General features: G+C 36.4%; 1 protein-coding gene across 2 annotated transcripts in view; it reads left to right on the plus strand.

The window, feature by feature from the left end:
- The first annotated feature begins 10,944 nt into the window (after positions 1-10,944).
- LOC100370516 (E3 ubiquitin-protein ligase arih1-like) overlaps positions 10,945-16,795 on the plus strand; it is a 28,017-nt gene continuing 22,166 nt past the window's right edge. For both annotated transcript variants that reach the window (XM_006818883.3, XM_002736697.4), the window contains exons 1-3: positions 10,945-11,485; positions 13,928-14,083; positions 15,194-15,277. In XM_006818883.3, the coding sequence (XP_006818946.1) occupies positions 11,261-11,485; positions 13,928-14,083; positions 15,194-15,277 (465 nt within the window). In that variant the 5' untranslated portion in view covers positions 10,945-11,260. The remainder of the gene's footprint in view (positions 11,486-13,927; positions 14,084-15,193; positions 15,278-16,795) is intronic.

The following is a 16,795-nucleotide window of genomic DNA, read 5'->3' on the forward strand; positions in this document are numbered from 1 at the left end:
TACATGTTAAAGCATTTTAACACTCACTGAGCATTACACCACCAAGGTTTCTAACCTGCTTAGTCTTTAGTATTGGTGTCTTGAAGACTCTTCTTGTTGTTGGATAGGTGATGCAGCGAGTCGTCTTTCAAGTAAACTCTGTCACCTCGTGAACCAATCAGCTCTATGGGGCTAAAATCCTAAGGCTAAGTTAACCAGCTGTCTCCTTACACATCCACATGGTTAATACCTGCTACCAGTTCAACGGGGGGGGGGGGGGCACCTGACTCTGTGTCCAATGCACGCGTGGCACTACTACTGCTGCTGCACATAACAAGCGCCAGTGCCACACACAGGAGGTCAGCGCCGCTCTGTCTTAAATGTCCATTTTTCATGCCAAGGGTAGACTTGTTTCCAGCAAGCTGTGCTAATCTGCCTAGATGGTTTTTTGGGACCATTAGGCTAGCATATGCAAATCCAAACTACCCAAAGATGTAAAATTGCATGATTTAATGGCTTTGGGCAACAACATTTCAAAGTGCAGGCTGAGACTGGGGGTAAATCATGGCGCGAAGCACAGGGCTACAATTTTACACAGTGATTGATTGTCGTTGTCTTTCCCTTTTGATCCATATTTAGATTACCATGTACGCATGACAAAGGCATATTTTTCTTCAGTACATTAGTTGTGTTCACGTTACACGAACTAAGATTTAAGCTGATTTAGGCTTATCTAGCATATTTGCATTTTGGCTAGACCCAATTGCGTCCACGCACAGGGAGGGCCAGTCGTTAGCACGGGCTAAGGGGTGCCATTAGTCGGTGACCTTTGGTAAGCCGCTATTTACGAACGAAAAATGGATGACACGCGCTAGGTTCTATTTCTGCTGCTGGCATGTTTCGTTCTAATTTTGAAGCGACGTGCACAGGAACGCGAGAGAAGACTGACCCAACTTATTTGGATGCACATAAACAGTATACAACGGGCGTAACAGAATACAGCGTTTTATTAATGCATGTCGCAGACAGCGAACCAATTTTTTTTTGTCTACGATTGGAGCTGCTGTACGCTCTACTACTACAGTGACCCGATTAGTGTGGAAGCGAGTGCGGAGTAATGACTGGTGGAATAGTGTCGTTATACGAACATGGGACAATTTTCACACCCAAAGGTCGCCGCAGAGGGCGCTTAGCCCTGGGCTAAGCGTTCGCGCATACTTCGTTAGCCCGTGCTAAGGTCCAGACCGCGTCTTAAATTCGGATCAGATTTAACCCGTACTTAGCATTCCTTAGCCCGTGCTAAGCGTTCACGCACGTTTTCTTAGCACGGGCTAAGGAATTTGACCTCTTAGCCCGTGCTAAGGAGCTGTGCGTGAACGCAACTATTATCATATATCATGTGACTATCAAGTTTGTTTTTTAGTGTAAATAATTTGCTATATGCATCATCGATTATAAATGTATGGTTATAGTATGCAAGCATTTGTGTAGGGCAATGTTCTAGTCTCGTGCCTGTCGGTTTTTAAATTCACAAATCCAGCAAGGTAAATATGCAAAGCATGGTTACTAGCTCGATTTCATTGCAATTGTTAACCAGACCAAAATCCTTAATTCGCCCATAGACCCCCTGAAAGAGAGTTTATGATTCACCTTCCTATATTTATTTCCAGCTGAAGAGTAGAACAATGAAACGATCCAACATTTGAATATAAAAATAGATACACGTTGGAAGTATTTTGTTGGGGTAAAACTATTAAAACTTAACGTTGGAGGGGAAGAAGGACCAGGTCAGAGGGATTCTCATCGATGTGTTACTTCTTCATTCTAGTTTGTAACAATTCAAAGTGAAATAAGCCAAAGTGTTATATTGTATGTGAGTTTGCATGGAGCAGATTATTGGCGATCGTCAGTTATTGCGACAACACGGCTGGGTATCTGTCGATATGCTTTTTGGGGTTGTCATGGAGCGTGTCATGGTGTGTTTTAAAGCAATTCAAGTATAAATAGAACGTGTAAATATGATCGTAATAACTTATTAATACACTATACACTGGGCAAAATCGTTGACATACGATTGTATACGCAGATATACATTTTGTGTATATTCACGGTATACGTTTAGTATACGCAGATATGATTACGTATACAAATCGTTGAATATACGTACATATGCGCTACGTATTTTTATGGTTTCTTTCACACATGCCCGCCTTGGGTGGCACGCAGCGTATACGTACGTATTTTACATGCATTCTCGTAGTACAGTTAACGTTGTTTTACGAAGTCTGTATATTTACGCATACGTGGAGTATACTGTGCGCGTGGAATTGTCCGGTTTTATTTGGGATCGCGGCCGCCAGTACTTATAAATAATTACCGGAACTGTCGACTCGCATGGCGTCTTAAATCGATCTAAAAACGTCTCCTGTTTTGCCGAGTACATGTAATTGAGAAATGGCTATGTACAGGTACAATTTAGAAACGGTTGTTACTAATTTCTAAAAAAAAAAAAAAAAAAAAAAACATTTCCTGACTGAAGTGTACCATCACTTTGATATTAACGTGACGTCTTCATTTGTCTCACTATACACTGGTGAATTCGAACACAAGACAGGAAATTGCACAATAGAGTATACGTTGATTAATTGCAATATCATTCGCAAGTCTGAATGAATGCGAACAATACAGTTGTGAATATTTTGGCGAGTGTTAAAATACTTTCCATTCGGGTCGTGTGCGTGTTTCTCGGGGCCGGCTTGTGGTCTCAAACACGTGAATGTTGGCCGATCGGCATTTTGGTAAGAATAGCCACAAAGTCCATACCAAGAAAGTGAAATGAATTCTCACTGAGACACATGTAACAAAATTGGTCGAATTTGCTGTCATCGCAATTTCTAGGGATCGTTTGATTACGGAGTTTCATTTTTATTCCATTTACCATCGTACGCTGCGTTATTTTCAGAATACGATCTATATCACCACAGTCACTCTACTAGTAGAGTGACTGTGATATCACCACATACACTCGGAACACATACAGTGAACAACGCTAAACATCGCATTTTCATTTAAAACAACTATGGATATTTCTGGCTAGTACTCTTTGCAGTGACGTTTCAGATTTGCGAACACAATTCTCATTGTCTTCGTTGAACCATAGACAGTCTATGGTTGAACCTGCTATGTGGTACTTGGCAACATATTAGGAACTGTGTAAATGTTTGTGAAAACTAGACTGACGATTCATGTTTTAGTGCATTCACATCACGTGACATCGATTGACATCAGTTATTTATGCTTAGCAGCGCAACGGTTTACCGGTTCATGTTTTTTTTTTGGTACCTTTATTCAACAAAATCTTAATTTTATCTTTAATTATTGTCATAAATACAACATTGAATAACTGCAGTGATATTCATAGCCACACACATCTACTGTTTACTGCAGCAAGAATTGCAAAGAAATAATTCATATTGTTTAGAAGCCTATTTATACTTAGATCACGACGATTCTTTTCCGAATCTGTCTGTAAACTTGTATTTTGTTATCAGGTTTCATTTATAAATTTAAATAAATGTTTGTCTCTTACTATCATTTGAATTCCTAAATACATTTTACTAGAAATTTTCCGTTTTCCATAGTCTATGGTATACGTGAGAGATACTCCAATGGTGCAGTCTCTCGTTCGGGTATATATATATATTCATTTCATCTTTGTGTCCCACAACTCTTTGCGCGAACAGGCGTCCGTAGAATTCACACTGTCCAAAATAATGAGGGCGCAATACACTGGTTGGACGTTATCATTATGGGCTGAGTTGGAACCGTCGTCACTAACAAATCAAACACTACGTTTTTAGTACGTACAGAATAGTAAAATAACAAATATCTATATTACTGGTGGAAATAAAATAATAATCGAACATGATGAAACTGTGAAATGTCGAATTTCGCAATCGCACACCCCTACTAACAAAATGCTATATACGCTAACGTGACTGAAGTGATGAGCCCTTTTGAAATCAGTTACGTAATTGTTGCATTAATCCAGGAACAAGATGTCCCATTTCCATCGTAGTTGTCGATTGTCTGACGTTCAGGCTGATCTCAATCCCCATCTCATCTTCACCAAGTCAAAGTTTATTCGGAAGTTTTGATAGATCTCGCCCACAGTCTTCAAGCATCTCGGATCACCAACATTATGCGATCTTTAGTTACAACAGTAAATCGTTTGCGCAAGGAAGTCATGGCTACATCAAAACAGACAGAAAAACGCGTGCTATTTTAAAAACCGACACCAAGTCACCACAAGAGAATGATACCAACCCTTTTAGAAGTTCTGAAAATCAGCGTGTCCGGATTGACCCTGCAGTATTTGTGTAAGTTGTGTTTAACTTTCAGTCGATGTAGCGTGTCTAGCTGTGTCATTTCAAACACGCATAGAAAAGTCGCTGTTCAATTTTTCACACTTAGTTCATACCATTTCATTGTAACTATTATAACTTGTATTCAGTGCATCGATTTTGATTACAGCCTGTAAATCGCTATATACGCAATTTTATTTTATGTGTCAGAAAAAACGCAAGTATGCGAAAGTCGAAAATTGATGTCCGATCTAATCAATTGACCTCCTCACCCAAATTACTAGTAATTCATGTTGGCCTGGTTATATCATATGATGTCCGTTGTTCCATGCTTTTGTCTGATCTTTCATTGTTTTCAAAGGGCTCTACTCAAATTGACAAAGAGCTCAGGCTGTTCAGCAATTAACCGATACAGGCTAGTGTAAAGTGGGCGTTAGACTTGCATACAGTCTCTTGTTTTATTTTTTTATTAAATAAAATATGCTAGTGTATAAATGGCGATAGCGGTAACCCAACTTTCGTGGTAACCCGGCTCTCACCATTTACACGCTCCCACTACCAACGAAGGAGCTACGACGCGATCCTTGAAACGTTGCCTGAACCAATCACAAACAAGAACAGACAATGAATTTTCGGATTAACACCTCTGTTCCCCCCCCCCCCCACGCTGACCAACGTTTCCCCACACTAACGAACAAATCTTTTGTCTTCTACTGACTTCCTGTAAGCAAGTGTGGGTGGATGTGGTCATATAGCACTAATACTTCATACCAACTTGCATTTTAACAACAGTTTTATGTGGCATAATATTTGAGGCAAACATTTGAAATCACGGGATATGACCATTGCAATTAATTTTTTTCACGCTGTCTTATTTATATTTTTTTTTATTTTTTCTTGAATGTGTCAACGTTTGTTCCAGCTACAGCTCGCGTGCATTTTTTATTCTTGGTGATTGGCTTGCGTTTTCTTAACACATTTTTCACCCCTATAAATTTAAATATAAAATACATAAGTTATTACTACAATGATTAGCACATTTTGATTTCGAGGGGGAGGTAGGTTTGAATCTCATTGCCCACTGTTGAGTCGGTAATATATTGAGTAAAAACTGTCCAGGTCACCAAACATTATAATACAACACCTTTTCCTATTCAAATTTGCTTGACAAATCTCAATTAAACTGTTACATATTCTATTTTAGATACTGTTACCAGAAAATGACAGTGAAAGACGAGAGTGTTTTTATACAGCTTGGAAAAAACAAATAAAGAACCAAGGAGGAGATGAGTAAGTGTTAATTTATAGTTTTTATAATTTTGAATTCGTTTTATTCAAGCTTGTTAAAATAGCAGTAATAATAAATATAGTGTTAGTTATAAATAACATTTCTATCATTGCAGGTGACGGAATGTCGGGAAAAGAGGTTAAAGAGGAAGAACAAGAGATGTGGGAGATGGTGACGAAAGTTGTGGACCTTATGATGTCAGATGAGGAAGACGGCGAAGAAGATCGGAAAGGAATGTTCATTGTGAGGTCTCCGACATTCAGGTCATGGCACTGAACGACTTGATTTTGGATTAAGACAACCGAGTGGCAAGGAGACAACCGATCCGCATGCTCCAGAATTAAGTAGGACCACCATGTACCTGTCAAACCCCACGTGATTGCCCTAAGTTTTGATGACCAGCGTGATTTTTTCTGATTCCTACCCAAACCCAAACCCTTTCAATATTTTTAGCTTATAACTGGAATTTTATTTCTTTTGTTTCATTGAATTTATAAATTACTTGACTTTAAATGCATTAATTGTTGAATTTCGTTATTTCTGTTAAAGAATTCTACTAAATTTAAACCACTTGAAATGAACTTATTTTTCACCTTCAATTAAATTGGAATTAAAACCTCATATGATTTATTTATGTATGTCGAGGAAGATTTGTGTACTTGTGTGTGTATTGTTAATTACAAATAAATACTAAATCACTTGAATCACAAATGTATGTCTTTTATTCCCACCTTTGCAATTACCCAAAAACAACTCCTCAATATTAATTAACACGAAATTGCATTATTTGCAATGTGTTATCGTTGACCGTAGATCTACTGTAAACGTTATTTCCGATTATGAACTGTTCACGTTGCCCTGATCCTACTTGTGTTGAACATCGAGTGGCCAAATATGTCATTGTGAATCACCTCCCACGTTTAATTTCCTGTGGCATGCGATCTAGTCTGATGCAAGTCACGGGAGAACAGTCACTTGTAACTTACAGATAAAGAAAGGGTTAATGCCTCGTTGCTGGTCCTGTGTTCATAAAAAAAAAACGTATGATCACTGGGATGGCCATGGGTGTGGCAATAACCATTTCTTTATCTTTACATGTATATGACTATAACAGGAGCTCGTGATATTGTTAGGTTGTTGTATTGTGTTTATAAATAAATGTGTTGCGGTAGCGAACACGAGTAATACTATCGATACTTTATTTCTTAACAAAATACTAGTACCTAGAAAAATTACAAGCACGTGCGGCGCCCAAGAACCAAATTACTACGTGAATGATTAACCGGAAATGAAGCATGACCTAAAATATGTGACCTGTATGCAAATGTTCCTGAATAATCAGCCAATAGCATGCGCTTTAAATATGCCAAGTATACGCAAAATATACGTAGATCTACGCCGATGTTAATTGTGTGCACTGGTTTATTGCGTGACCGTATACGCTACGTATACGTCGATCTGCGTCAGTATTAACTCTGTGCAGTGGTTTATCACGTGTTCGTATATACTGTAGAATACTTTATTTTCGCTTGGAATTTATTTTCGCTGAAGGGATGATTCCGTGAAAATAAAATCCAGTGAATATACTTTTTTTCCTATATTTCACATTAAACTCATGAAAAATCAGTGAAAATAAATTCCAAGCAAAACCCCCAAAAAGCCTTTTCAGCGAAAATTAATTCCAGCGAAAATAAAGTATTCCACAGTACTACGTATACGTAGGAATACGTTAGACAGCATTGTTCTGCATTAGGTCACCGTCCCTCAACACCGAGATGAGGGACGGTGATTAGGTGTACGTTAATGTGCGCACTGTATACTTCCGGTCTGCGTAAATATACTGCTGTGTATATTTACGTATCAGTATGTTCCGAATGTGTGAATATACAATACGTTGCGTATTCCCCGTACATACGTTGAATGTGTGGATAATCAAGAAGGTAAAATGTAACTGTGTTTTGGCTTCATATCAGACAAAATAATTAAATATACGGCATTCCAGTCTATCAGGTGAAGTTTGATCCGGAGAAATCACACAATCGTTTCAGCTTCGCTTTGAAAGTCTGAAAATACGAATCCCTACTTCGTAAAGGGCGCCACCACACGTTTAATCTTTGTTGCGTATTTCGTGGCAAATACATTTGATGAAGTGATCCGACGATTATCTCTAGCGTTATATCAGACAATTATTTATAATTATACCGCGAAAAAACGAACAAAGTGAAAGATTCGGCGATGAGCTGCAGTACACAGTGCTGAACGTTTATTAATTTACATAAATACAAAAGATATATTGTACACTTTGTCATTGGCGTATGAATAATTCAAAGTTACCACTTGACATTGAAATGAACCTTCTAAGTTCAGGTTTCCTATTTTATTCAACACTGAATGACTGGTCGGACCCATTCCTTGGCCAACTTTTTAATAGTTGAGAAAGAACTGTGTCTCTTAGCCACCTCCAGATGTGGCACTTTGACCAAAGCTGCGCAGCTAATTTACAAAATATGTCTCAGTTACGTAGCTAAGACAATGCCGGTTTGCAAGCTATGTACTGTCTCAGTTACGTGGCTAAGACAATGCCGGTCTGCAAGCTATGTACATTTAACTGTAGCTGTTACACTCGTCATATGAATACAACTATGGAAATTATATTCTGCTTATGAAAAAAAGTGTGTAAATCAACGGCCAGAGCAATGGGTCACATGACCAAGAGTGATATAATATCTTATTGAATAGTGAAAGATATACAGGGCCAAGTTTAAGTGGGCTACAGGGGTCCAGGTCACCTTGTAAAAAACAATAAACAGTCCTGCTCAATTGTATGTTGATTTTGCAGTAAGAAAAGTCTTATAAATAATTGCCCACAAACACTATATACGTATGATTGTATTTGTTTTCGTACCAGGGGCTAACAATTCACTGACTTAAAATTAAACTGTTTGTGTGACTACTTATACTCAGAGAAACGTGTCAATAATTATAATTAAAATAATATAATCGATATACAATGTACTAGTAGTGAGAGAATTTATTAAAGGGTGGTGGTCGTCGCGCTGCGCATGTGCGACCCTTGTGTTGATAAACATTGATTGTCCCACAATCCAATGCGCACTTCAACTGGAAATCACGTGTATGAGATTTGACCTGGGCGCGACTTACACTGAATACCGACGGCGACTCCTTCGATACCGTCCAATCACATACAAATACCTAGTTAAAGCTTGGTAACGTCTCAGTTTGTACTCATTGATCTGCGCAACAGTTAAAGTCGCCATCATGTTTATATGAAACTCATATATCTCGCGCCCTTTAAATAATTTAAAAAAAACACATACCATATATTTGCCTGCTATGATCATAGACCCTCTAAAACTAGGTATATGCTAATGCTGTGATACATTTGTTATATCATGTCACAGACGAGAATCCAAAGAATGAAATCTGAAGCCAGACATTATCGTTTATTTTGTTATAAGTCCAGGAGAAATACGTAAGCAACGTCCACAAAATTCAGGATGTCCCCCAGGACCTCATATTATATGATATTATAATAATTCAAACCAATATTTACGTAGATAGAGTTGGAATCGAAATACCCTTTTAAAGACGGGCACATAAACATTACCCGAATAACACTATACAAGTACTAGTAATCCAATATTTGCTAGCTCTGAGAAAACATCTCGGTTTAAAACCATCATGGTGTATGTAATTTATACTGGATTCCATTTGAAAAGGGAACAAACCACTTGAAAACAAAGTTTTGTTTTGAAAAGAAAGACCACACTCGATTGAAACCAAAACGAAAACTCGTGTCAAGACTCCCATCTACTGTGACCGTTGTCAACCACATATATGATACACTTATCTGCCAAATTGAGCTGTCGACAGCCAGTAGTCTATCCACATTCACAGTTATGGGAGAGATGTGACAATGACTCAAAAATATTGTATAATCCCGAGCTCACACATTTTATATTCGAATCAATCAAATAAATACAGCTTTTCGGTGATTAAATCGTAAAAATGGTTTCTCATTCATATTTACATAAATTCTTGCTACATTATCAATAATATAAATCATGTCTTCTCGGAATGTATTTGCTATCCAGATTGTGCATGTGTGTCTTTACCTAAAATGACGTAAATATCGCTAGACTGCCACGTTAACATTTCAGGGAGTAGTTTTATAAAGAATTTACATAATTATAGCCAAGGGGTCAAGAGGTGAGGAATTAAATTTCATGAATATAATTTGAAAATAGATAGGGTTGACGAAGTTTTACGAACAACAAGTCTTTTTAGATGTTAACATGTGTTTCTATATTGCATATTTTGATAAAAATGGAATATAGTTTTCCATAAAAATACCCCTTTAGGTAGCAAAATCATACAACATTGTTTTGTCGAGATACAATCGCAAACACATTCATCTTTAACAATGGATGTACATGTACAATATTATATAATCCAGTGGTATAATATCTAAGAACACTTAGCCGCCCCGGATAAAGAAGCGCCCTCTATGGGTCAATTGTATCATTGAAAATGTTGGAGCTTTCTTCCGCCCTTGAATATAGCATGGCAACATGCAATGTCAAAACCTGTTTATAATTACGCCTTCTGTGGAAAAGAAATAAAGACACTTCGAGAGACAAGAGTTTAAAATGTCACAAAAAATGGCACAAATGTTCATGTTTATTAGTGATATTACTGTGACCACAAGAAAAATGCAACGGTAATATTGCAGTTTTTTCAGCTTGTACAATGGGGGGGGGGGGGGTGGGGGGTCAGCCCGTGGGGATATCTCCCGTAAGGCTTTGCGTGTATATGCAGTAACATGCTAGTAAGCCTGTAATGTATTGAATTCCCCAGGTTGTCATTAAAACATGTCAACCGGCTATCCTCGACTTTTACTGCATGGCTTTATGTTACCTATAAAGTCCAAATAAAAAAAAAGTATGCTCACCAAACTACTTTTCGCACAAAAAATGAGTCAATGACGCATGATGTTTTTAGCATTTCACCATAATTGCGTCTACCCCAGCTGTCTCTATCATTTTTCTCCGCTTCAATATTTTTCACTAGCAGCTTGGGTAAATTGCTTCATATGCTAAAAAAATCATGCGAGATTTGAAAGCAGATAAGTGTCTAAATCAACAATTTGAGTATGGGACATTTTTAAACAAAACAAAAACGCGTGAATCTTCCAGTGTGGTTTTAATGATACGAAATGAAATGACCATCTGACAATCCCGACAAGCTGCCGAGAACGAATGAATATTCCCATAATGCAACACGCACAATGACACACGAAGGTGACGTCATCTTCGGAAACCATTCACTTTATCTGGGATTTGACACAATTGTCAGGCTGTCGGGAGACGAGTTATTTCACGGACACCATCGCGTTATACTCATGACCCTTCCGGCCATTAACTTTATAAAGTAACGTCTATTTTCAGAAATTGTGTCATTGGTATATAGTGTAGCCGAAAATGACGTCATCTAGATAAACGCGAATAGTACAGGCAAGCAGAGTTGGGTTGTGTACAAGCCAGACCAGACACACGATCGGAACCTATCTATCGGCAAATAAATACTGTTATTGATCATTTTAATAACCATGGACTCAGACGAGGATTTCTTGTATGATGACGACGAAGATGAGGCGGAGGCCGGGTCCAGTAGTGTGGAAGACGATCATTTTGACATGGGAATTGAGGCTGAACCATCAGTTCATACTGACCATCACGATCGGGAGGACGAATTCCCATTCGAAGTTCTTACTCCTGATAAAATCGTCCAGCACATGGTAGATTGTATAAAAGAAGTGAATGTGGTTGTAGAGGTATATAATTTATTGGTTTCATGAAAATCACACAAAAGCACTCGACATATTAGGAATTAATCCCAAAATGAAAGGGAGTCCGGCAAGTTAGAAAGGGCAGCAATTCAAGATGGCGACAACCTCCATGCGACAACCAAGTTCGAGTCGCAATCGACACAGCGTCGTTGTGTTTATATATTCTATTTCGTCGTTATAAATGAGTTTTGTCCGGGATATCCACTGCTATTTGCTACATGGAGTCAACTAATAACATGCTGTGGACATAAAAGATATGCGAAACGCAGTTGTTTTGGCTCATTTGACCTCGTCTGCCCTTTGTTCAACAGTGACATATGATTTATAAAATACAACAGCAGACTACCATTGGCTGGCTATATGCAGTGTATTTTGATAACCGGAGATAGTTTGATTGTTTTTCGTTTGTGGACGTAATACAATTGCATGTATATTTTGAATGCAACTGAGTCACAGTTGCCACATTTTGTTTCCTGTCTTTGTGAATGTTGTCAATCTCCAAATCCACACTGTATACATACCTCGTTTGTAGTGTTACTTACTACTGATTTTTTTAATTTCAATTTGTTCAATTACGTGTCTAATTTTGAAATATGTTTTACCATAGTCCTCTAAAGCATCCCTGTCTTTCATTTGGATGTCATGCTAAAGAATGAATGCCATCATTGGGGCCTCTCTAAGTCCATGTCTGGGGCAAGGGAAAGTTAACACAAACTGCTCTATATATTCAGCACTTTAGGTAATCTCTCAGATGCCTGTAGATTAGCTTCTAATGATGATCTTGTAGCCTTTTCTGTGATTTCCCAAATACAAATTTTATTTGGCGCTGAAGCAAGTGAAATGAAATAAACATGGTCTTGTTTATGAAATTGTGGTTATGAAATTTGTTGCAGCACTGGATAATTAACACTAAAATGGCTGTCACTCTTGATTATTCAATCATATTCCAGTCTTGATTATTTTAAGTAAATATTATTGTTCATAATCTCCCAAATAAATTCATGAAGACAAAATTTCGCAAACATCAACAACCATGTCAATTTATGCATCAACCCAAACAACAAATAATTGCAGCTAAAATATGTGGAACGAAATCCTATCAATGTATTTGAACTGCTTTACATGAACTGCTTGATTAGTACTAAAAGTAACAGCATCACTACAATTTGGTAAGGAATGTTTAAATTGTAAAACAAATTTAATTTTAGATAGCAGTGAAATTGTGACAGGTCAAAGATTTGCTGACAGTTGTGAATTCTATATGTGATTGGTCCAGTTTTTTTCAACTGGTATCTAAAATTTTTAAATAGTTTTTATAAAAACATTCATAGCAGTCTAAAATTAGTGCAAAGTAAAATTACAAATGTATGTCACAGCATGATCTATAAACTAGTTGCTCTTGGAGCCCCGTTCAAAAATTACAATATTCATATAAATTCAAAACACTACCAAAGTCAAGTGAAATTATTCTAGAGGGAGAAATTTCCTTATGTTTAATTTCAGCTGATTTGATGCAGGGACTCACTAATTATATTTAATATTTAAAATGTGATAGAAACAATATAGACTTTGAATATTCACTAGGTTTTTAGTTTAAATCATTCAGCTACATTGTGTATTAAATAAGTGAAAGTAAAAGCCAGTGAATAATTAAGCTTTAAACAGTAAACTGTCAGTGAATGCTATATATTTTGCTTATAATTATATAAAAATATACCTGAGTAGAAGGTTCAAATTTCATCAAATCATTCCAGTATTGCATGCCTTAGTTGTTATTCAACTTTCTATTTATATATTCCATTTCACTTACTATATGCATAGACATTTAACTCTACTTGATAATTTCATACTTTAGTAGAAGTCATTGTTTTTAAGAACGCAAATGACACTACCTCAAATTGTAATTTTTAAATACTCTTAAAACCTGTCTCTTGTTAATTCAAAGCAATATCACTTTCACTGATTTACCACTATTGAAAAGTATGGTAAACCCTTATTAGAAGCAGCAGCTTCTATTAAAATGGTACAATGCAACAGAGGGAATGCGGCTTCTATTAAATCATCTACACATGAATGTGTGCGAAGTCGCTACTAGGGAACCAGCTAATACAGATTTTACGGTACTCTGTATTTTACACTCAAACATTATATCATTGTTATTAAAATGTTTAAAGGCCAAGTTAGATAAAGCTGCTTTACCCTATAAGAATAAAATATATATAATTTTAAAGGGCACCAAGGTAAACTGGTTTGTGAAAGTATAATAGAATTGATAAACATACAGTTTAACTTTAACTGAATGAAAATGTACAACACTTAGTTGTCTTGTATTTAGAAAGTTATGTCTCACACATTACACTATGAATTGTTTTATATTTAGATAGTTATGTCTAACACATTCCACAATTGGTCTTATTTTTTATCCAGATACCAGCTACTATTACTAGAATTTTATTGAATCATTTCAAATGGGATAAAGAAAAATTAATGGAAAGATATTATGGAGAAGATCAAGAAAAATTGTTTGCAGAAGCACATGTTGTTAACCCACATAGAACATCATCATCAGCTAAACAAACTAGAGTAAGTTGAGAATTGCCCAAACAATAACATTCTTTGCTACTGACTAATTTGCTATGAGCTTCTTTAGATTGTTGCGTGATTTGAACAAGCCGAGTCAAACTATCATGAACTGGAGACTAATACTAACGAACATGTTGATTATCAATAGAAGATGTAATTTTCTTTCAATTTATTTTATTCAATCATATAAATTCCTGTATGACAAATAAAAAAATAAATATAATATGCAGTCTCAGAACACAATTGCTGTTGAATATCTAGTGCATTGCATTATAATGCTAATAGAGTTAGCACGCATTCACTCAAATGGCAAACCTTAGTAAAAATGATTATTTTGAGACTTGCGTAGCAATGAGTTGGAAACTTAGTGGGACTATTTTGTGTGTATTGTGAGAATCTAGTCCCATGATGATCTTTAAGACATAGTACATAGCAAAGCTGTCTGTAACTGCGCTGGGACTGAGTTGTAGGAAAATATTTGAAAATTCACTGTTAAAATTTTATTTTAATTTGTTGACACACTCAAAAATGACATGTACTACTTGAATGAAGCACTCAAAGCTGATATTCATGATTTGGTTTGATGCAATGAATGATATGTTACACATGTTCTGTTGAGTACAGCTGTTAGCTATAAAGTAAAGCTATAATAAAAACACAAATTTCTGGTCCTGAGCATGTTTTTTTCAGTTGGTGTTGTCGTTTTTTCTTTTATTTTCACAATATTTTGTCAGACACAAGTAAAAAGGTGTGAGATGTTTCTTTTGCATGGATGTACACACTGATCAAAAAGCGTTGTGAATTATACTGTATTACTATCTACTGTGGCATTATGTACAATATGATTTACTCCATTTGTTTTTATTGTGCATTCATTCAAGTGTTAATATCAGTAAATAATCTTCAATGATCTGACCCCTGTTGAATGGTTCTTTGAATCTGTTCAAAGTAATTTGGAAGCTTTGATAAATTTGCTCAAAATTTGGTAAATTGACTAGTAATTATTTTGCTAATGGAAAACCTTTTGTAAATTTTCATTCGTGTCAATTCAAATATAATTTTGTCACACTCAGTTTATTTGTTAAATGTAAAACTGTTTTACTGTTTCAGTCGCATATGAATACAAGGTCATCATCACTATTAGCAGCTGCCGAAGTAGTATGTGAAATTTGTTTGAGTAGTTTTTCTCATTCGGTAAGTGATCAGTAAGTCTGCCCTTCCATTTATTTGCCGCATGATTCTGCTGCTATTTGGAAAATAATATTTTGTGTTTGCCTAACACATGTTATCAGTGCCAAATTTTGACTACATGTCAAATCAGTGTTGACTGCTCAGTGTTCTCCACAATCCAAAATAGCTGGTGGGTCTAATTAGCATAAATTTGCATATTAATTTGCATATCATTTACATACAGCATTCTAGCATATATGACATGAACTGCAATACACACTAAGTTATTTACTATTCTCTTTTTAATTTAATTGAAACATGTTACAATTTTTTGAAATACAAACAGATTGGTCACTATCAATATTTACGAAATGCAAAAAGTTTGAAATCTGTGATTTATACATTCGCAAATTATTCTGCGTTCATGAAATGCAATTCGAATGACCAAGAGCAAGTTAAAAACATAATTGAGTTATAATGTAGAAAATATACGAGGTAATTTGCCCCCAAAGCCAAAACAGACGATTTGTCAAAACAAAACCCATAACATTTTTATTTGTGGCAACAGTACTCACCCGTGCCGACAGACGGTAGGATGCATTTACGCATGTACTGTCACGATACGTTGCGTTTTCACACGTTGTTTTGGAATTCAAGAAAAAATGCTAGCAATCGGCAAAATAAAAGAATCTGATATGTTCTCGAAAGATTAGACATAAAAAATGGATAAATTGAAAAAAGTACGTGGAAAAGATAACTAAAATATTATTCAATTACAAATACTCGCGGTAAACTAATCAGTACACGAACACCCAGAATGCACTGTTCCCCTATGCAATTTAAATACTAAATCGTTACAGCGCCAACAGCGGTGGGTGGCCGACGGTCGTTGAATGGGGTAGGCCAAAAGGGCATCAGTTTGCCTTCTCCATGCTGTTTTCACGATGAAAATCGAGCGAACGTTGTAAATACGGCTAGAATTTTAATTTTTGTTCGAGTTTACATGCAATCTGCTAATATATTTGTTTATTTTCTGTGCATATACATTTCGTTCGTATTTACTTCTTTCGTTCGTGGTCGGAAGACGATTATTAAAAATACAGCTGTAAATTGAAACCACTGTAGTTGCGTTTTGTGAGCAATAAGTGGCAACAATGTCAGCCGACAATGAATTTAGGCAATTGACACATCGCCATGAATACACTTGATAACTGCTTGCAGACTTCCAGTGGTCATTGTTTATGTTTGGACTCTTGAAACAATAGCAAAATAAAGGGTTGGGCAACTACTCTTTTGTTTAGTCTTGGGAAGAACAATGCAAGCTTTTTACAAATAATTTCAGCTGGATGTACGCTGTTGGGCGGGTGTTGAGAATTACTAGGCGGCCGTAAAACTTGATGGGTGGGTCGCCCACCTAAAACCCTTGTGGAGAACACTGCTGCTGTATTTTCAATCTTTACTGTTGATATAGTCGATGGTCCAGACATATTTCTATTACTGATCATTTAAAATTTGTATTTCAAAATAATATCATATTGCTGT

Source organism: Saccoglossus kowalevskii, chromosome 13 (genome assembly GCF_978046115.1).
Source record: "Saccoglossus kowalevskii chromosome 13, keSacKowa6.1, whole genome shotgun sequence".
Taxonomy (NCBI): domain Eukaryota; kingdom Metazoa; phylum Hemichordata; class Enteropneusta; family Harrimaniidae; genus Saccoglossus; species Saccoglossus kowalevskii.